Source organism: Dipodomys spectabilis, unplaced genomic scaffold (genome assembly GCF_019054845.1).
Source record: "Dipodomys spectabilis isolate Male_0828 unplaced genomic scaffold, ASM1905484v1 ptg000621l, whole genome shotgun sequence".
In the NCBI taxonomy this organism is placed as follows: Eukaryota; Metazoa; Chordata; class Mammalia; order Rodentia; family Heteromyidae; genus Dipodomys; species Dipodomys spectabilis.
In genome coordinates, this window is record NW_024871298.1 from 16,720 (window position 1) to 36,895 (window position 20,176).

General features: G+C 50.2%; 1 protein-coding gene and 3 non-coding genes across 4 annotated transcripts; 1 reads left to right on the forward strand and 3 right to left on the reverse strand.

Moving 5' to 3' along the window:
* Positions 1–4,657: 4,657 nt before the first annotated feature.
* Trnav-aac lies at positions 4,658–4,730 on the reverse strand. Its single transcript has one exon. It is a non-coding gene; the product is annotated as a tRNA-Val (tRNA).
* A 565-nt stretch (positions 4,731–5,295) lies between these two features.
* On the reverse strand, positions 5,296–5,368 carry Trnak-cuu. Its single transcript has one exon. It is a non-coding gene; the product is annotated as a tRNA-Lys (tRNA).
* Positions 5,369–5,634: 266 nt separating this feature from the next.
* On the reverse strand, positions 5,635–5,707 carry Trnav-cac. Its single transcript has one exon. It is a non-coding gene; the product is annotated as a tRNA-Val (tRNA).
* A 1,864-nt stretch (positions 5,708–7,571) lies between these two features.
* Positions 7,572–19,185, forward strand: Trim41 (tripartite motif containing 41). The gene is made up of 6 exons (XM_042671417.1): positions 7,572–8,680; positions 12,568–12,663; positions 16,090–16,320; positions 16,740–16,762; positions 16,962–17,089; positions 17,528–19,185. The coding sequence occupies exons 1-6, from the start codon at positions 7,874–7,876 to the stop codon at positions 18,127–18,129; spliced, it is 1,887 nt and encodes a 628-aa protein (XP_042527351.1). The 5' UTR covers positions 7,572–7,873; the 3' UTR covers positions 18,130–19,185.
* The last annotated feature ends 991 nt before the right edge of the window (positions 19,186–20,176 follow it).

A 20,176-nucleotide genomic window follows, 5' to 3' on the forward strand; every position in this document is an offset into this window, starting at 1 on the left:
GAGAATGGAGACAGACCAAGTAAATAATCTCATGTTGCAACTAAAACAGCTAGAAAAGCAAGAAAAAATGGGACCTAAAGCTACTAGACGAAGCCAGATAACCAAATTGAGAGCAGAGATTAACCAATTAGAAAATCAGAAAACCATAACCAAAATAAACCAAACAAAAAGCTGGTTCTTTGAAAAAATAAACAAAATTGATGGCCCGTTGGCAAGATTAATTAAAAAAAGAAGAGAGGAAACCCATATTAATAGGATTAGGGATGCCACGGGAAACATCACAACACGCACCCAAGATATCCAAACAATTCTAACAGACTACTTTCAAAAGCTATACTCTCTAAAGGAAGAAAATCTGGCGGAAATGGATGCATTTTTAGAGAAATACAAGTTACCCAAACTGAGCAAAGAAGAAGTTAACCAATTAAATAAGCCAATATCCTATAATGAGATACAGGAAGCTATCAAAAGTCTTCCAACAAAAAAAAGCCCAGGACCAGATGGATTCACAGCAGAATTCTATAAGACCTTTAAAGAAGAACTAATACCCATACTCCTCAAGCTCTTCAGAGAAACAGAGAAGGAGGGAGCTATCCCAAACTCATTCTACGAAGCCAATATCACACTCATCCCCAAACCAGGCAAAGACCCAACCAAAAAGGAGAATTACAGGCCAATCTCCTTGATGAACACAGATGCAAAGATCCTTAACAAGATTCTAGCTAACAGAATCCAGAAACACATAAAAAAAATAATACACTATGATCAGGTAGGCTTCATCCCAGAGACACAGGGATGGTTTAACATACGTAAGTCAATAAATGTAATCCAGCATATCAACAGAGCCAAGGTCAAGAATCACATGATTATCGCCACAGATGCAGAAAAGGCCTTTGATAAAATTCAACATTCATTCATGCTAAAAGCTCTGGAGAAAATAGGAATAGAAGGAACATTTCTAAAAACAATAAAAGCCATTTATGACAGACCAATAGCCAATATTATACTTAATGGGGAAAAGCTACAACCAATCCTCCTAAAAACAGGAACAAGGCAAGGATGTCCACTGTCTCCACTCCTCTTCAACATAGTCCTAGAACCCTTAGCCAGGGCAATAAGGCAAGAAAAAGACATTAAAGGGATCCGCATAGGGAAAGAAGAAGTGAAACTATCCCTTTTTGCAGACGACATGATACTATACCTCCACGATCCCAAAAACTCCATCCCCAAACTTTTAGAAATCATAAGTCACTTCGGCAAAATAGCAGGATACAAAATAAACCCACAAAAATCAGTTGCCTTCCTATACACTGATAACGCACAGGAAGAGAGGGAAATAAAGGGAGCAACCCCATTCACAATAACCTCCCAAAAAATAAAATATTTAGGAATTAACCTAACCAAAGATGTAAAAGAACTATTTAATGAGAACTATAAAAAGTTAAAGAAAGAAATTGCAGAAGACACTAGGAAATGGAAAGACCTCCCATGCTCCTGGATAGGCCGACTTAATATAGTAAAGATGGTGATACTTCCAAAACTAATATACAAATTCAATGCAATTCCTATTAAAATCCCAATGACGTACATCACTGAAATACAGAAAACAGTCCAAAAATTTATATGGAACAACAAAAGACCTAGAATAGCCAAAACAATTCTAGGGGATAAAGACAATATGGGAGGGCTATCCATGCCGAACTTCAAACTCTACTACAGAGCTATAATCACAAAGACAGCATGGTACTGGCACAAAAACAGACCCGAAGACCAATGGAACAGAATAGAAGATCCAGATATAAATCCACAGGCCTACAGCCAGCTGATATTCGACAAAGGAGCCAAAGACATACAATGGAAGAAACACAGCCTCTTCAACCGCTGGTGCTGGGAAAACTGGGCAGCCACATGCAGAAAACTAAAAGTGGACCCCAGCCTATCACCATGCACCAACATCAACTCAAAATGGATTAAAGACCTTAACATTAAACCTGAATCTCTGAAACTACTGCAGGACAGAGTAGGAGAGACACTTGAACTAATAGGCACAGGAAGGAACTTCCTGAACAGAGTCCCAGGGTCACAACAAGTTGGAGAGAGACTCGACAAATGGGACTACCTTAAAATAAAAAGCTTCTGCACAGCTAAATCTATCGCAACTAAGCTAGAAAGACAACCAACTAATTGGGAAAAAATATTTACCAGCAATATATCAGACAAGGGGTTAACATCCTGTATATACAGGGAACTCAAGAAACTAATCCCTCCCAAACCTAACAAACCAATTACTAAATGGGCAAGGGAACTAAAGAGGGACTTCTCAAATGAAGAAATAAAAATGGCAAAGAAACACATGAGGAAATGTTCATCATCCCTGGTGGTGAAGGAAATGCAAATAAAGACAACCCTGAGATACCACCTTACCCCAGTCAGAATGTCCCACATCCACAAATCAGCCAACGACAAATGCTGGAGGGGATGTGGAGAAAGAGGAACCCTATTACACTGCTGGTGGGAATGTACACTTATACAACCACTTTGGAAAGCAGTCTGGAGGGTCCTTAGAAAGCTAAAGATTGACCTCCCTTACGACCCAGTCATACCACTTCTAGGCATCTACCCTGAACAACAGGAACCAATATACAAGGACACGTGCACCTCCATGTTTATTGCAGCACTGTTCGCAATAGCTAGGATATGGAAACAACCTAGGTGCCCCACCACAGATGAATGGATCCAAAAATTGTGGTATCTATACACAATGGAATATTATGCAGCCATTAGAAATGACAAAATAATGGCATTTGCAGGGAAATGGATGGAGCTAGAAGGAATCATGTTGAGCGAGGTAAGCCAAGAACGAAGAGACAAACGGTACATGGTCTCCCTCATAAGTGGATGCTAAATCCAAAAGGTTAGGTGATACGACAAAACTAACAGGACTTAAGAAACAAAGAACTCCCGCTCATCTGGTTGAACCACTACTAAATATCCTCATGCTGCTGATCACAAATATGGTATATAACATGTGAACACTGTTATATATTACAGACTGTGGTAGACAATTTGCTCCAGGGAAGTTAGAATGAACTTGTGACTTTGAAATTATGTAATCATTTAATCACAATCAAAAAAAAAAAAAAAAAAAAAAGAACCTCGGGGAAGGGAGGGAGGGAGGGGATGGTAGGGGGAAAACAATGGAGGGGGTAACAATGTTCAAGAGGAAGTGTACTCATAACCTCACTCATGTAACTGTAACCCTCTGTATAGTAGCTTTACAATAAAAAAAAAAAAAAAAAAAAAAAAAAAAAAAAAAAAGATGCATAAGCCTGTGGAATTGAAGCATTCCCTAGCTCTGTTTTTACATGGGGGGTGGGGGGGGGGGGCAATTGCAGGTCTGTGACACTTGAGAGATCTTTGCATTGCCCCCGTCTTCCCTCCCAGCTGTAGATGAACCCTCGTTTAAGCAGTTAACAAAGCAGCGATGCACCCTGACGTCCTGTGGCTTCCTGCTGTGGTTACTCAGCTCGCGGTGGTCGTGATTCTATCTATACCCTTGCGCTTCCGTATCTGCAGGGTTAATGCCCAGGAAGGAGATTTGCTGGGTTTGCAAGCAATTGTAATTTTCTAGAAACGGATGAATCTCCCGTCGGTGGCTCCTGGGCTAATATTTCTTTCCAGGATTCTCAATGAGATGTACCCACCAACTTGGAGGTAAAGAAATGCTTTAGAAACACACCTGAAAATGTAAGTCTCTCCTTCCAGGTCAGCCTCCACTGGAAGGCCACGATGGGGACAAGGTTTCCTTCCTTCCTTCCTTCTTTCCTTCCTTCCCTCCCTCCCTCCCTTCTTCTTTCCTTCCTTCCCTCCCTCCCTCCCTCCCTTCTTCCTTCTTTCCTTCCTTCCTTCCCTCCTTCCTTCCCTCCCTCCCTCCCTTCTTCCTTCTTTCCTTCCTTCCTTCCCTCCTTCCTTCCTTCCTTCCCTTTGGCTGTCCCAGGGGCGGACTCCGACAGATTTTAGGGTTTCTAACCCAACTGGACATGACAACGACATCATGTTTTGCTTTCTTCCTCCCCAGGCCCGTTCTTCCCGAGGTGGCTGCGCTTTAAAGCCTGAGCACCGTTGGAAAAGGCCCCCGTTCCCTCATTTCTGACTCTGTGACTTGACTTTCTGGAAAGAACACAGCCAGGTATGAGAAGACGAGGAGTCCGAACGGCGGCCCTAGTGGTAGACAGCCTGCAGCGGGGAAAACAGACGGACAGACAGACAGACTAGTGAGATCGTCAGGCCGAGTTCAAGCCCAGAACACAGGAAAGGGAAGCGGGACGGGATGCCGGGGGTGGGGTGGGGTGGGGACGAGGGGCCCCGGAGTGCCCGGCCCCCCGGCCAGCGCTCTCTTCCCCTGCCCGGCCTCCTCCCCCGCGGTCTACGCCACTCGTTCAATCAGCCACGACACGGCCCCGCGTCTGTAAGAACTGGGTGGAAGGAGGGAGGAGTGGCCATCAGGAGAGACGGAGCAGGGGCAAAGGTGATGATCAATCATGGATCGATCGGAGACCAGCACTGACGGGACCCAGGCGTCCACGTCCTGCCCGCCCTCGGAAATCCCCGAGATCTAAAACGGTGGAGAAGAAGGAAATAAGGAAGGCCGAGGCCGTGTTTCCGCCCGGTTTCGAACCGGGGACCTTTCGCGTGTTAGGCGAACGTGATAACCACTACACTACGGAAACGGCTGGCCACCCGCCTTACCCCGGCGCTTTAGAGGACGGGGGACCCGGCCCGGGCTCGGAATCCTGGGGACCTCCAGCGAGCGGAATGAAAACGCCTTTGCACAACTACTGAACCACCCGTGTGACCTGTGACCTCTGTGACCTCTGTGACCTCTACAATATAAGAATGATAGACCACACTGCAGGTGCATTATCTCGTGTTTTGGGGGTGTGGGTGTGAGGAGAGCCGGACCGGGGGAGAGGATGGAGGACGGCGGTCGTTAGAGTCGGGTGGCCGCGCGGGGCTGGGCTGGGCGGGGGAGACGCTGGCTGGCGCCGGACCAGCTGCACGGACCCGAAATGAAAGCTGACTGGGCCCACGAAACCGACCCCCGGGCGGGCTGGGGAGGGCAGCTGCGAGGCGCCCCGGGCCACCGCGGCCGGGTAGGCCCGATCGCCGGCCTCCCGGACGGATCCCGTGGTTCTTCACCCGCGCGGGAGTTTCCTTGACGATCTCCCGGACGGATCCCGTGGTTCTTCACCCGCGCGGGAGTTTCCTTGACGATCTTCAGAAAAAAAGAGGGACCGCCCAACGTGGGGCTCGAACCCACGACCCTGAGATTAAGAGTCTCATGCTCTACCGACTGAGCTAGCCGGGCGCTGCGCGGGGCGGGCCGCGTCGGGCCTCAAGGGAGCGCGGGCTGCGTCGGCAGCGCGGGACTGGGCGGGGGGGGGGGGGGGGGGGGGGGGGGGGTAGGGGAAGGGGGGGACCCCCGGGGACCCCGTCCCGCTTTCTCGCCGGATCGCATGGCAGGTCGGCTTCCGCCCTTCCACGATGACAACCCTCGGGACACGAGAAAAAACGAAAAAGACAATCAAGTGAAAAACAGTAATTATAATAATAATAAAAAAAAAGGCAGCGGGTTGTTTCCGCCCGGTTTCGAACCGGGGACCTTTCGCGTGTGAGGCGAACGTGATAACCACTACACTACGGAAACCGCGCTGCCCGGCTCTGGGCGGGCTTCGTCCTGAAGCTGGGCCGCCGGGGCCTCGACTTCCGCGGCCTCGCGCCAGGGCCTCGCTCTCCAGGAAGGCCGCACCGACTGCAGAAAGCAGGACCCCGCCCCGTCCGCCCAGGAATGAGGTTTTCATGTTGATTGACAGAGGGGTTACAGGCGCACAAGTCAGGTAAAGAGTCTGTTTCTTTCTGGACAATGCCACCCCTCCCTTCGTCCTCTCCCCAGTTTTTCCCTCCTGCCCCCCACCCACAAGTTGTATAGTTCCTTTTTATCCTAGGATCGAATGAGTCACTTGAGGTCTTTATTTGCTTTATTTTTGAATGACACCTTTAAGTAGAGCGCCAGTCCTCAAACGCACACGTACACACGTATCCGTCATAGACATACTACCCCATTCACAAATACAATGGCAGACATTCTGGGGGTGACCACAGGCCGCATCTTTACCCATACACCCCGGAGAGAATTCTCTCCAGAAAAAAAATCCAATGCTACAAAGCTACATGAGTCCCTGCTCTGAGATTTCATGAATACAACACACCCCAAGTAGTACCAGGGCGGAGCCTGCGTGGTGTTCAGCGCCTAAAGCATGGGTTGCTGTGTTGCATGAATTGATGGCATTTAGAGAAAAGAAATTTTCTCCAAGGGAATACATGGGCTGGGCTCAAATGCCCAAGGCGTCTTACAGAAACGACTTGTCAATGGGCCTTTCCTAAGGACTCATGCTAGTATTCTGCTTCAGACAACGACGAGGAATAGCTAATTAGGCTGCAGCAACGCTTCCAGTTAGTCTCTCTACATGACATCAATCCTCACAAAACCCCATGGTTATTATTTTATCTGGTTCAACACAGGACACGTGAACCCCGAGCCCTTTCCACTAACAGTATATTCCACACTGCTTAAGCTCTTGCTTCGTTCACTTCGTAGTCGGTCTTGGGGCTTGAGCTCAAGGCCTGCGCACTGTCCCTGAGCTTTTTATTTCCCTTCTCAGGCTGGTGGCGCTCTACCACTTGGGCCATAGCTTCACTTCCAGGTTGCTTTTTTGCTGGCTAAATGGAGAGATGAGTCTTCCAGGCGTTCCTGCCTGGACGGGCTGTGCCCCGCGATCCGCAGGTCTCAGCCTCCCAAGCGGCTGGGATTACAGGCGGGAGGCGCGGGCCGAGTGCGCTTCAACAGCCATCCCGGGACGAAACGACCCGTCACCTTTCTTCGTTAGTGAAGTCCAGCCAAGCCCGCGGCAGTGACCGGCTGCTCGGTAGTTTCTAGAATAGGCTGCACAAGTGGGGGAGGGCCGGCTCCAGCGCACCTCTCCCAGGCATCTCAAACCACAAAGTTCTCCGCCTAGCAGGGCCGGAAGTGCTTCCGATGCTCTCTCCGGGCCCGCCCCTCCACTTCCGGTGTCAGCGGCGGCCGGCCCCTCAGTAATCTGTACCGGGTCGTTGGGAGGCTGCTCGGCCACTGCGGTCGTGGCATCGAAAGCAGACAGCTTCCAAACGTCCCCCACTCCCCACACGGTTCCTCCCCGGTGTCGGGATGGCGGGGCTTTGCATTCTGTCTGCGTTTCCAGCGACTTCCGCACCATAGAGACGAGGGCCTCCATAGTCCTAGAGCGGCTCCCGGCCCCCGAGTGTGGGCTAGAGCGTCCTCCCGAGACTTCCGGTTCCCTGGGAGGCGGGGCGGGAAGGGAGAAGGGGCGTAACCTGACCGCGGAGGGAACTCGCGAACTGGGCGGGGCGGCGGGGGGGGGTGGGGGCGGAGGGAGTTGTGTCGCCGCCGGAAGTGTCGGCGAGGGAGGCCGGAAGCGAGGGGGCGGGGCCAGGAAGTGAGATGGGGCGGGGGGTTATGTGGAGGCCGGGGGACCGTTGGGGCGGATTTGCACTCAGGGCCACCTGCGGGATTTGTCGGTGGCGCCGCGCTCCGTCCCCGCCCCTCGCCGAGGAACGGTTGTAGTCCGGGAAGTTGGGCAACTGTGTGCGGCGGGGTGGGTTTGCCGAGAGGACGTTTCTGTGGCCGCGCTTGAGGCAAGGTGTGGAGAGGCCGGGCCGGGCCCGAGGGGGGTGGGCCGGGCCTGCGGGGCCTCCGAGAGGGAAGGACCCCCCCCGCCCCCCAACGCCCGTCCACACTGGCTGACCGGACACTAAGATGGCCGCCGTTGCCATGACACCCAACCCCGTGCAGACCCTTCAGGAGGAGGCAGTGTGCGCCATCTGCCTCGATTACTTCACGGACCCCGTGTCCATCGGCTGCGGGCACAACTTCTGCCGAGTGTGTGTAACCCAGCTGTGGGGCGGGGAGGACGAGGAGGACCGGGAGGAGCTGGACCGGGAAGAGGAGGAGGAGGACGGGGAGGAGGAGGAAGTGGAGGCGGTGGGGGCCGGCGGCGGCTGGGACACCCCCATGCGGGACGACGACTACGAGGGGGACATGGAGGAGGAGGTGGAGGAGGAAGAGGAGGGCCTGTTCTGGAACGGGGGCATGGGCGGGTCCAACTGGGAGAACATGGACTACGTGTGGGAGGAGGACGAGGAGGAGGAAGATCTGAACTACTACCTGGGGGACATGGAGGACCTGAGGGGCGAAGAGGAGGAGGATGAGGAGGAGGTGCTGGAGGAGGACGAGGAGGAGGAGCTGGACCCCGTCACCCCGCTGCCCCCGCCTCCGGCCCCCCGGAGGTGCTTCACCTGCCCCCAGTGCCGAAAGAGTTTTCCTCGGAGGAGCTTTCGCCCCAACCTGCAGCTGGCCAACATGGTCCAAGTGATTCGTCAGATGCACCCCAACCCCGGTCGGGCGAACCGCGTGAACGAGCAAGGCATCTGTCCCAAACACCAAGAAGCCCTGAAGCTGTTCTGCGAGGTGGACGAAGAGGCCATCTGCGTGGTGTGCCGGGAATCGCGGAGTCACAAGCAGCACAGTGTGGTGCCACTGGAGGAGGTGGTGCAGGAGTACAAGGTGAGAAAAGTACGGAGATGAATGAGTTCGGTCGGTGGGGGTGGCCAGGAAGGAGGGGAGCCTGGGAGATGGACACGTCTGTTCACCTTAAAAGACCTCACTCCCTGGCAGACGACGGCCCCTGTGCCAGCACTTGCTGGCACGGAGGCGGGTGAGAATGAGGAGGTTCCTGGGCCCTGACCAAACAGGCCCCCGTGCTGTGGGAAGCAAATAGGGCAAAAGGAAAGGCAGTGACCCCAGATCACCCAAGCTTTGTTTGTCTTCTGGGGTGCAGAGCCATTGAAGTTTCTCGCTGCCAGGGTGGCTCAGGTGTGGGACTGCAAGTGACTGACAGTGCTTTACTACCCGCCTCATTTTCCTTCTGAGTCATAAGCTTGTCCTTGGCTGATGTGCTTAGAGATGGGGACCTTAAAGGACAAGGGAGGGCTCTTAACTAGGATGGAAATGACTTGTGTCAGACTCACCTGTTCTGCACTTCCCTGCCTTCTGACATGAGTCTCCCTTCAAGGACTTGGCTGCTTTGCAGCAGTCTGATGCACTGACCACAAAGCAGAGCATTTTATTTACGGTCTCGCTATCAAATGTCACTTAAGTATCTTTGAGTATCTTTGAGCTTTTAATTTCTCCAGGGTGGTGCAAGTGGAGCTGTGGCTCAGGTGGTAAGAGCAAAAGCCTTGAGCAAAAGCCAAGGGAGAGTGTGCCCCAGGATTGGCACAAAAGTAAAGATGTTTTCTCTAGGATTGATAGTTTATAATATTTCCTAGGCACTTACTAAATATACCAAGTACTGTACACTGCACTTTTCTCCACTTACCATGTAGAACTTAGCTCCATCCTGTGAGCTTGAGGTTCACCATTGTCATTTTACAGGTTGGAACGCAGGTTTAAGAGCTGTGCACGTACACCTAGCTGTACTAAGTGATGAACTTGACAGACGACTGTCTCTCCCTCTGGAGTATGCCACTCACATTATCTGGATGTTTGTTTTTTAGTTAGGCTTCTTTGATGGTGACTTTTTCTTCTTGGAATCTGATTCTAGTTTTATTACTGCCTTGCTCCCTTCTCTAACCCTTTGGATGTAAGTAAAGGCTATTTATTTGTGTCTGAGACAGCAAGGACAAACAGTCCTACTTTGTGAAGGCTCAGGTGAGTTTGAAGCAGAGTTGCTGTGAGGAGGAGAGGGGAATCATCTGTATGGTTTTCTCCTCATCTCTGATTCCATCAGTGATCTCAAGTTTAGAGCAATATGTCTTGGGGAAGTTTTCCAAAGTTTAGTGGGCCTCATCATTACAGATTCTGCATCAGTGAGGAGAAGACCACCTATTCTAACACACAGGCTGGTGACCTTACCTGCCTCCAGAGCCCTGCCTTTTTGGGAGAAGGATGCCAGTAACCCTTGTCCTTCTCTTTTATATCCCTTCAGTTTCTAATTAATTGAACTCGTGTGTAAGTGTGGTTCCTTTGTTATGCAGGACCCTGGGTGAGTTGTTCTTGGGTTTCCTACCCTTTGTCCTCTGCTCTCTCCTCAACACCCCCCCCCCTTATAAAACTGGATTTTAATTTATATTAGCAAAGTGCTAATACCAGTGCTGCTGAAACCAGATCATCATTTGTATTAGCCAGTGCATTAAATGCTTGCTGCCTGAAAATCTTATACTGGGTTCTGTAGTGTATGTGTGGTACCAGAATTCACTTGTGTAAAAACAGAGAAGCCACATTTGAATTGGCAGTGTTAATTGGAGAGTGGGGGTCTGCAGGTGGACTCTTGTCTGTAAGACCTGCAGCCGCTAAGGGAGCGGGAACCAAGCTTTTAAAGACAAAAACCACATGCTGGGGGTGGGGGAACAGTCATTCTCTGGAGCAAAACTTCCCTGGGGCTAAATAGCATGACATCTGCATATTCTCTGAAGCTGAGCTCTCCTGGAGCTAAGCACCTGCAATTCAAAGGATGGCTTGTCTACCTCGAGGCCTTTGGAGCTGAGTGAAAAGCCCCCACCACCCTGCTAGGTGCGGGGATGCCTGTGAGGACTAGGCACTGTTACTTAGGCCCAGTCTCTTTTTTAGATGAGTAATTAAGAGATCTTTCCTTGATCAGTTTACTTGGCTCTGCAGTTTGGGAAGCTATTAACTGATCAGCAAATGTTGAATGCATACACATTATTATATAGACTGAATTTGACAGATTTCTGACTTATGGGGGGTATTTTATAGTGGAGAGTGTATTCCCAGATACACACACACTAGCTCTAACTTGCACAGTGTTGTTTTATAGAAATATTCCCTTTACTCAGTGAATAATGATCATAAAAAGATATTGGAAATCTTCTGAAATGGTAAATGTCCTTGATGTTTTCTCTTAAATAGTACTTTGATCCTTAGAAATTTTTTAAGAATCAATACTTTAGGAAAAAATGTTAAATGACAAGTGGAAGCATGATAAATTCTGAATTACTGAAATAGAAATTATTGATGTATAGAAATACTGTATCTGTATAGAAGTAGTAATAGGAAAAGACACAATTTTGTGTAGTTGATTTTGTTTGTGTGTTATGAAATGTCTGATTATTGCAATTTTTTTTCTATAGTCACTTGTGCAAGAGTTACTTTTTGTTCTCTAGGTCAGTGGCCTCTTCAGCTCATGGGTCATTATCAGGACCTCACTGGCTACTTACAACTTACTCAGCAAATACTAAAAATCATTTACTGATCTTTTGCCACTTGTGAGACACTTTGCAAAGTGTACTCTCCACCCGTCTGATTCTGTTCCTGTGTTAAGCTTAAGAAATGTGCTTTGCCTCATTACCTAGCTTCATTCTGATGTCAGATGGAGCTGAGGCTCGAGTCCTGTGTTTTCCCCAAAGAAGTCGAGGGAGCAAGGCAGAAGTAGAAGAGAACAAATGGTAAGGCTTATATCACCTATTTGGCCAGGTGCCAGCGGCTCACGCCTGTAATCCTAGCTACTCAGGAGGCTGAATTCTGAGGATTGTGGTTCAATGCCAGCCTGGGCAGGAAAGTCCAATTAATCACTTAGAGCTGTGACTCAAGGAGTAGAACACCAGCCTTCAGCAAAAAAAAAAAAGCTAAGGGATAGGATCCAGGCCCTGACTTCCAAGCCCCACAAAAACAGGGCGCCTACACTTTGTTGGAATGCAGTGCTAATGTGTCTACTTCCTGTGAGAGCAGTAACTTCAGGAAGAAGTTTTGTTGTTTTGCTTACCGTTTAGTGGAAGAAAAAGCAGATAGAAATGAAGTGAAGTGGGGGCAAAGACCCCGCTGTCCTGGGAGAAGCACAGCCGTACATTATTAGCGCCCTAGGAAGTAGTGTGGAAGTTTAATTCTAGGTAGTTTAGGATCATGGAGGAAGTCAAGGGTGAGCAGAATCAGGGCTCTGCTCAGGAAGCTATTTTAAAAGAAGAACGCCATGGGCCAAGTGGAGAAGGATCAACCCAAGACTAGAAGGGATGAATGTGGAAGGTGAGACGTAAGAAACATAGGGTCAGTATTTTAGAAGTGGTGAAGAACCACTGGAAGATCTTCAGCACATTTACCACGTCATCAGCGAAGTGTTCAGAGGTGAAGGTCAGAGGAAGATCACCTAAACGGTGGCAGGGCTCATTGGCAGGCATACGCGCATGGTAGGTGCTGTGTGGTAGGGACTCAAGCAGGTGCGCCCAGCTGTTGACAGTGTGCCTCTATACCATCAGGATCCCGCTTTTCAGAAATACACAAGGAGCTGGGATTGCAAACCTTGGTTAGCCTCTGGGAAAAGATGGGGAAGAGAGCTTATTGATAGCTGTGGTGTGGATATGAGGTGTTAAATCACTGGAATGTGAAGGCACGTGCCTTGCTCAGTCCTATGTCTAACCTTTCCTTTTCCATTCCCTCAGGCCAAACTGCAGGGGCATGTGGAACCACTTCGGAAGCACCTAGAAGCTGTGCAGAAGATGAAAGCCAAGGAGGAGAGAAGAGTGACAGAGCTGAAGGTGAGATGGGCATCCTTCCACAGGCTGTCTGGGGCTGGGATCAAGGCAAGGGATGGTTGGGTTCCCAAAAGAAAAGACAGCCAAGGCCTAGGAAAGGAACAGACACTTTTCCAGGGACTCTTGAGTCAAGTCAAGGTGGAAAATGGAGTGAAGCCAGGTGCTGGTGGCTCAAGCCTGGAATCCTAGCTACTCAGGAGGCTGTGATCTGAGGATCACACTTCAAAGCCAGCCTAGGTAGGAAAGTTCATGAGAGTCTTACCTTCTGTTAATCACCAAAAAGCTGGAAGTAAAGTTGTGGCTGAAATAGGGTGCTAGCTTGAGCAAAATAGCTCAGCGACATTGCCCAGGGCCTGAACTCAAGCTCCAGGACCTGCACAAAATAAAATAAAATGGAGTGAGAAAGAGGTCTGGTTTAGCAAGGATGGGTGCTTGGTGCAATGTTACAGAGTAATACTGTCTGTCTGCCAAATACCCAATTCTTGGCTTTGGATAGCACAGAAGGCAGAGAGCGCCAAAGCTACATAGGTAGCCATGAGAAACTAATGGTGGTGGTGGGCAGAGCAGTGCTGAGCATAATAAAAGGGACCTGGTTCTGAGTAACTTGCTATGTTCCAGGGGTGGCATGGAGGCAAGGTGTGTGTAAGGAGGAGTGAGTGGATGTTATCATTGCACAGAAAACATCTCCTCAAGAGTTCTCAGCCCTCCCAAGGACTCTTAGCTATTTCCCTCTTCATTCCCATACCCTCACTCTGCTTGTTTGTAGAAGGCTGGCAGGCCCTGTTGGAACAGACAGGCACTGTGGTTAGCAAGCTTTAGAGTCCAGGTCAGGCTCTTCCCTTGTGTCTCTCTTTAGTCTCCCTTCCAGCATCTGCCTCGTTGGCCAGAGTCTGGGCCTTGCCACTTCCCATGGTTCATATCCATTGCTGTCTGCACATTAGGGTGTCTGCAGCTGGCATATGCCGGGCACTGAGTGGTAGAATGTGAGTCTGGCAGTTAACCTGCTTCTGGACAGCTGCCAAGGTTGGTACTTGTGGGCTGCAGAGAAGGTAAACTAGGATCTGAATGTCACTGGGGCAGAGTACAACATCGGTGCTTTCCTCAGCCAGGTGCCTGGGGGGAAATCCGTTCACTTACTCATGGTAACAGGTGCCTTGCACCCAGGATGGTTTACCTGGCTCAGGCAAAAGTGTGCCTGGGCTAGAGTTTTCTTCTGTTGTTTCAGGATACTAAGCATAGTAGGTCCTCTGTGTTTGTGTGTATCTCTGTGTGTGTACCATGTCCATGCACTCTCTGACTTCTGGATTGAAAATAGTCTGAAGAGAAAGCATATTTACAGAACATATACCAGCTTTTTTCTTTATCATTATTCCTTATGTATATAACCATCTGTGTAGCATTTACATGGAATAAGGCATTGTTAGTAATCCAGAGATATTTAAAGTGCATGTAAGGATGTGTGTAGGTCATAAACAAGTTCTCTGCCATTTTATATAAGGGACTTCAGCATCTGCAAATTTTGGTGACCTAGAACTGATCTCTCTGGGATACCTAGTGACAACATATGTATCTGTATGTACTATACATATTATAAACATAAGTATGTGGTATTTGTGGTTCCAAGAGACCCTTTATAGGAAAAGTTTGCTGACTCTTCCTAATGTAAAGGGCTTGATTGACTTTCCTAAGACCACTGTGACTAGCAACATGGTCTGGATTCCAGCTTCATGTTATTTTCCTGAATATATCATTCTCTCCCTCCAGCCCTCTTTCTTGTGTCAGGGTTGGAACTTGAATTCAGGGCCTTGAGCTCTTGCTTGGGCTTGGCCTTTGCTCTCATGGCTGGTGCTCTACCACTTGAGCCGTGTCTCCAGTTTCAGCTTTTTGGCTGGTTAATTAAGAGTCTCAGATTTGTCTGCTTGGGCTGGTTTTGAATCTCAGTCCTCTTGAGTACCTAGGGTTATAGTCATGAGCTACTGGTGACTGGCTCTGATTCTTTTTTTTTTTTTTTGGTTGGTCGTGGGGCTTGAACTCTGGGCTTGGGTGCTGTCCCTGCACTCTTCAGCTCAAGGCGAACGCTCTACTGCTTGAGGCCACAGCGCCACTTCTGGTTTTCTAATGCTTTATTGGAGATAAGAGTCTCATGATCTTTCCTGCCCGGGCTGGCTTTGAACTGTGATCCTCAGATCTCAACCTCCTGAGTAGCTAGGATTAGAGGCATGAGCCACCAGCGCCCAGCTTCAAAAAATTACCAAAAAAGTACCAAGTACTTGCTCAGTACTTGGTAATGTGCCAGGGCCTAGTAATACAATGGCAAAGATGTACACATGACTTATGCCTATAATCCCAGGTACTGAGGAGGCAGAGATCAGAAGGATCATGTTTTGAGGTTAGCACACAGGTAAAAAGTTAGTGAGAAGACCCCATGTTGTCAAATGAGTTGGGGATGGTGGTTCACATCTGAAAAACCAAGCTACTCAAAATATAGGTAAGGGAATTGTGGTCCAAGGCTGTGCCTGGGCAAAAACATGAGGCCCTATTTGAAAAAGAACTAAGGCTAAAAAGGTCTCAGTTGGGTGCCAGTGGCTCATGCTTGTAAACCTACTCAGGAGACTGAGATTTGAGAATAAGTGTGAAGCCAGCCAGATAGGAAAATCTGTGAGATTCTTACCTTCACTTAACCAGCAAAAACACTAGAAGTAGGGTGGTGGCTCAGCCTTGAGCAAAAGAGCTCAGGGACAGTGCCCAACAAGCTCTTGAGTTCAAGCCCTAGGACCAGCACGAATGCACATATGTGTGCATGCACGCGCGCGTGCGCGCACACACACACACACGTAGAGGTCTGGAGGTGTGGCTAAGAGCTGCGGGGGTGGTAGTGGTGGTGTGATCCAGATCCTGTCAGAGGAGGAGGTTACAGTGCAGTGGAGAAGATAGATCTTAAAAGGCACTCCAAAGCCAAGTGATGCCTGTAATTCCAACACTCAGATGATTGAGGCAAGAGTATCTCAAGTTAAGGCTAGCTTGGGCTACACAACAAGACTCTGTCTCCCAAAAAAACCCTCATTTATAAAGAATTTCTAGCCCTGTCTATACCCTGGAGGGTGTGAACAGTGGCACTGGTAAGAGGTGAAAACCCACTGGGGTTCAGAAGGGGAGGAAGGCTTATCTTGGAACACGTAAGCCCTCTGGGCGCGTCAAGTTAATTACTCAAGGCAGTGACGGTCCGTAAGCGTGGAACCAGTGTGCTGGAACCAGGTAAGCGTGGACCCAGTGTGCGGGGACCAGGGGGATAGTAGGACCAAGAGGTAGAGAAAGAGTGGACCCTTTCCACCCTGAGGTCTTTTTTTTGGCTGCTTTGCCTTGGAGGAAGAGGCAGAAGTTAGAAAGCTGGGGGGTTACTGTTTATGTGTTGTCTTTGCATTATTCTAGAGCCAGATGAAGTCAGAGCTGGCGGCTGTGGCATCAGAGTTTGGGCGGCTGACACGGTTTCTGGCTGAGGAACAGGCAGGGCTGGAGCGGCGCCTTCGAGAGATGCACGAGGCTCAGCTGGGACGTGCCGGAGCAGCGGCCAGCCGCCTTGCCGAGCAGGCTGCCCAGCTGAGCCGCCTGCTGGCCGAGGCCCAGGAGCGGAGCCAGCAGGGAGGCCTGCGGCTGCTCCAGGTGACTGTCCCCTTCTCTGAGTCCCTTTTTACCTTGTCAGAGCTGTCCCTGGGAAGAACCCACATGGGCTATAGTGTGGGGAGCTAGAGACAATGTTGAATGTAGTATGAGACAATGATAGCCAAAGAAAAGGTCAGTTGTAGAGGGAAGAATTTAAGCGAGAGTTGAAGAGCAGTTTTGACACCTCAAAGAGGTGATCAAGTGCCATGTGGAGTTTCTGTTCCCGGGGGAGGGAGGGAGGAGGGAGGGAGGTGAGGCGTGGGGGTGGATGGACAGGCGCATGCTCATTGGGCCTGAGGGTGTTGCTTTCTCCCTTGCTGTTGACACTCAAGACCTTTTTCTGGAGATTGGGAGGAAGCAGTGGTCCTTGTGCAGCTGACACTCTGTCTCTTTCTCCCTCTTCTCTTGTGTATTCCCAGGACATCAAGGAGACTTTCAATAGGTGTGTGCTCGCTCTGCCCTTTATGACCCAGTAGCATCTGGCTCCCCATCCATGCCTTTCTTGGGTATTCCTCTCCTCTCCTCTCCTTCCCCAGGACCTGAGTTTCTGCCTCCTAGCCCCTCCCCTCCTTCCCCTCACTTTCTGTTCTTCCCTCTGGGAAAATCATAGTCCCACCCCCTGCCCGGTCCCCTTCTTCCAGGTGTGAAGAGGTACAACTGCAGCCGCCAGAGATCTGGTCCCCTGACCCGTGCCAACCCCATAGCCATGACTTCCTGACAGACGCCATCGTGAGGAAAATGAGCCGGATGTTTTGTCAGGCTGCAAGAGGTAGGGAGGTAACCTATACATACGACCTTTCTTTGCCTTGCCCTTCACAGACCTGAAGTTGAGTTCCGAGGGAAGTTGGGTGTCGGCAAGCGTAGGGGACGAGGTGGTGGAACAGGCTTTTAGGTAGGCCACCTTCAGGGTTGAGGCCAAGAGTGGCATCTGTCCTAGGCCAGGTGGTTTTGGAGGTGAGGTAAGGAGGATAGAGAGTCAGGGACAGGGAGAAGGCCTGCCTGCCTGCCTGCCTGCCTGCCTGCCTGGAGTCCTGGGCACCAGCGAGGAGAAAGCTGTGGAGTTCACAGGAACGGAGCCTGGCCTCTAGAACGCATAGGGCTGGTGAACGCGATGGGGGAGGAGGCAAGTCAGCAGGAGCCGCAGAGCTTGGCCGCTGCTGGGGAGTAGCTGTGGTAGCCCTGGCATATTTGTCCTCCTTCTCCCAAGTGGACCTGACGCTGGATCCCGACACGGCTCATCCAGCCCTGCTGCTGTCCCCTGATCGTCGGGGGGTCCGCATGGCGGAGCGGCGCCCGGAGGTGGCGGATCATTCCAAGCGCTTCTCCAGTGACTGCTGTGTACTGGGGGCCCAGGGCTTCCGCTCTGGCCGGCACTACTGGGAGGTAGAAGTGGGCGGGCGACGGGGGTGGGCGGTGGGTGCTGCCCGAGAATCAACCCATCATAAAGAAAAAATGGGCCCTGGGGGGTCCTCTGTGGGTAGTGGGGATGCCAGTTCCTCGCGCCATCACCATCGCCGGCGCCGGCTCCACCTGCCCCAGCAGCTCCTGCTCCAGAGGGAAGTGTGGTGTGTGGGCACCCACGGCAAACGCTACCAGGCACAGAGCTCAACCGAGCAGACGCTGCTGAGCCCGTGTGAGAAACCGAGGCGCTTTGGCGTGTACCTGGACTATGAGGCTGGGCGCCTGGGCTTCTACAATGCGGAGACTCTAGCTCATGTGCACACCTTCTCGGCTGCCTTCCTGGGCGAGCGTGTCTTCCCTTTCTTCAGGGTGTTCTCCAAGGGCACCCGCATCAAGCTCTGCCCTTGATTAGCCTGCCACCCGCGGGGGCCCCTCTGGTCCGCACTGGGGGGGCGGGTGGTGGTGGATGGTGGCCCGTAAGTTGGGGAGCTCCAGGGCTCCTCCCTCTGTTTGTTACTGTGTTGCTTCCTGCTCCCTCTTGGCCCCTGCTTCTCCCTATAGGAGCCTAAAGAACCCTCCTGGCTTCCAGCTCAGCCTTCTCTCACCTACTGTCTGTCCAACAGGTCTGCATGGGTCCCCTTGATAATGAGAACAGCTGCCTGATTTTTTTCCCTCCCTTCCTGTCTGCCTAGCCCAGTTCAGCCCTGGGGTCAGAGTTTGAGTAGGGGATGTGGGGAAGAGTAATTTTCATTCCTTTTTTTCCCCCCCCAACCACCCCTACTCTTCAACTTTTGTCATTTCTGAGACTGGAGGGTGTGGACAGGACGTAACAAAGAATCATTCCATTTTCTGGTGCAAATTTTAGCTAAAGGATTTGGAAATTGTGGGGAGGCAGGCTGGGCAAAAGGGTAGAGCTGGGTAAAGAAATGTCTACTCTTCCGGGATAGGAGGAATTCTAAACCTTCCTTCCATCCCCGATTTCTACCTCCATAGACTGGCCAGAACTTAGCTTCAGTGAGAGATCTGGGATGGTCGACATGACTGAAACTACATACCATTACATCACCCAATAAGTTATTTTCCCCCTTCCTATTTCTGGCAATGTAGGAGCCAAGCTCGGCCCACCCTATCCTCAAGGTCTGTTCACTGCCAGGCTCCTCCCCTCCTTTGTCCGGTGAAGTTGCTTTTGTCAGTTTCCAGCTTCTCCCCATGCCTTTTAGTTCCTCCATTTGGTAAACCCAGATGGGGAGTCTGGGGATAAGGACAGGGGTTGGGTCCCCTGAGAAGAGCTTTGGGTATAATCTATTTTTCTAGTAGCCCCTTGCCTTCTGTCGTTTATCAGCTTTTGTCCTCTGCTTTGGTGCCTGAGGTCAGTTCATGTTCTTGGGGGTTAAAAAAAGGGAAGGTGGGTTGTGTTGCAGAAATAAAATGTTTATTTGCTTCTTTTGTGGAGCCCCATGTCTTTAGATGAGCAGAAACAGGCTGAGAGTGGATGACTGCTTAAAGTGACTTCCTCAGCCACAGCATCACTTCCTGCTTGAGGAGGGACTATCTTAGGACCTTACTCTTCACCTGCCACTCATTTGAAGTTAGGGTAGGCCTGAAGTCTGCAACACTTCAGTGACTCACAAGCCTGAGTCTCCAGGAGTCTGCTATTAAGCCGTACTTGGACGTTAGAGGAATGGTACAAATTTTAGGGTGCCCATTTAGCCAGAATTAAGCTCAGGATTGCCGCTCAACTGTACAGGCACCAAAAATGTTGGGACCTTCCTATGTCCACAAAAACTAGTTATGGTAGCATATAAAAATATCACCTTGCAGTGACTCCCACCATGCATTCATCTCAATTGTGAATTGATCAGAAGGGTTGTGTGGAACTAGCCAGCTGGTTTTTTTTTTTGGGGGGGGGGGGGGGTCCGGTCCAGTCGTGGGGCCTGAGCGCTGTCCCTCAGCTCTTCAGTTCAAGGCTAGCACTCTACCACTTGAGCCAGTGTCACTTTTGGCTTTTTTTCTTCTTTGCTTATGTGGTGCTGAGGAATCGAACCCAGGGCCTCGTATATGCAAGGCAAGCACTCTACCATTGAGCCACCTTCCCAGCCCAACCAGCTGTTTTTTTTTTAAGCCTGAGGTTCGTCAGGCCAGAGGAAAATTAAGACTTAAGTCTAGCTTTTACCCCATCCCCAATTTATAAGTGGGAGAGGGTCCTAATGCTTGAATGGTACAGTGAGGGAATTATGAAACTCTTTTGAAGCTCTGGATGAGGTGTGACTCCTTTGTAGACAATGGACAGGCTTGCACACAGCGTCCTAGAATCCCCCAGACTTAAGGTAGGCCTGGATCATCTCACGATGGTGACATGACATTTAACCATTGCTCCATAAAATCTGGCAACAAGGTTTATGCAGCTTAGAAGCTTGTAAGCTTATAAGCACTTATAAGCTTATAAGTACTGTAA

What these genes read in the sequence shown, in the direction of transcription:
- Trim41 (XM_042671417.1), top strand. Translation starts at nt 7,874, where the DNA reads ATGGCCGCCGTTGCCATGACACCCAACCCCGTGCAGACCCTTCAGGAG. An exon ending in AGGTGGTGCAGGAGTACAAG is followed by an intron (nt 8,681 to 12,567) that starts GTGAGAAAAGTA and finishes CCATTCCCTCAG; the next exon opens with GCCAAACTGCAGGGGCATGT. An exon ending in ATCAAGGAGACTTTCAATAG is followed by an intron (nt 16,763 to 16,961) that starts GTGTGTGCTCGC and finishes CCCTTCTTCCAG; the next exon opens with GTGTGAAGAGGTACAACTGC.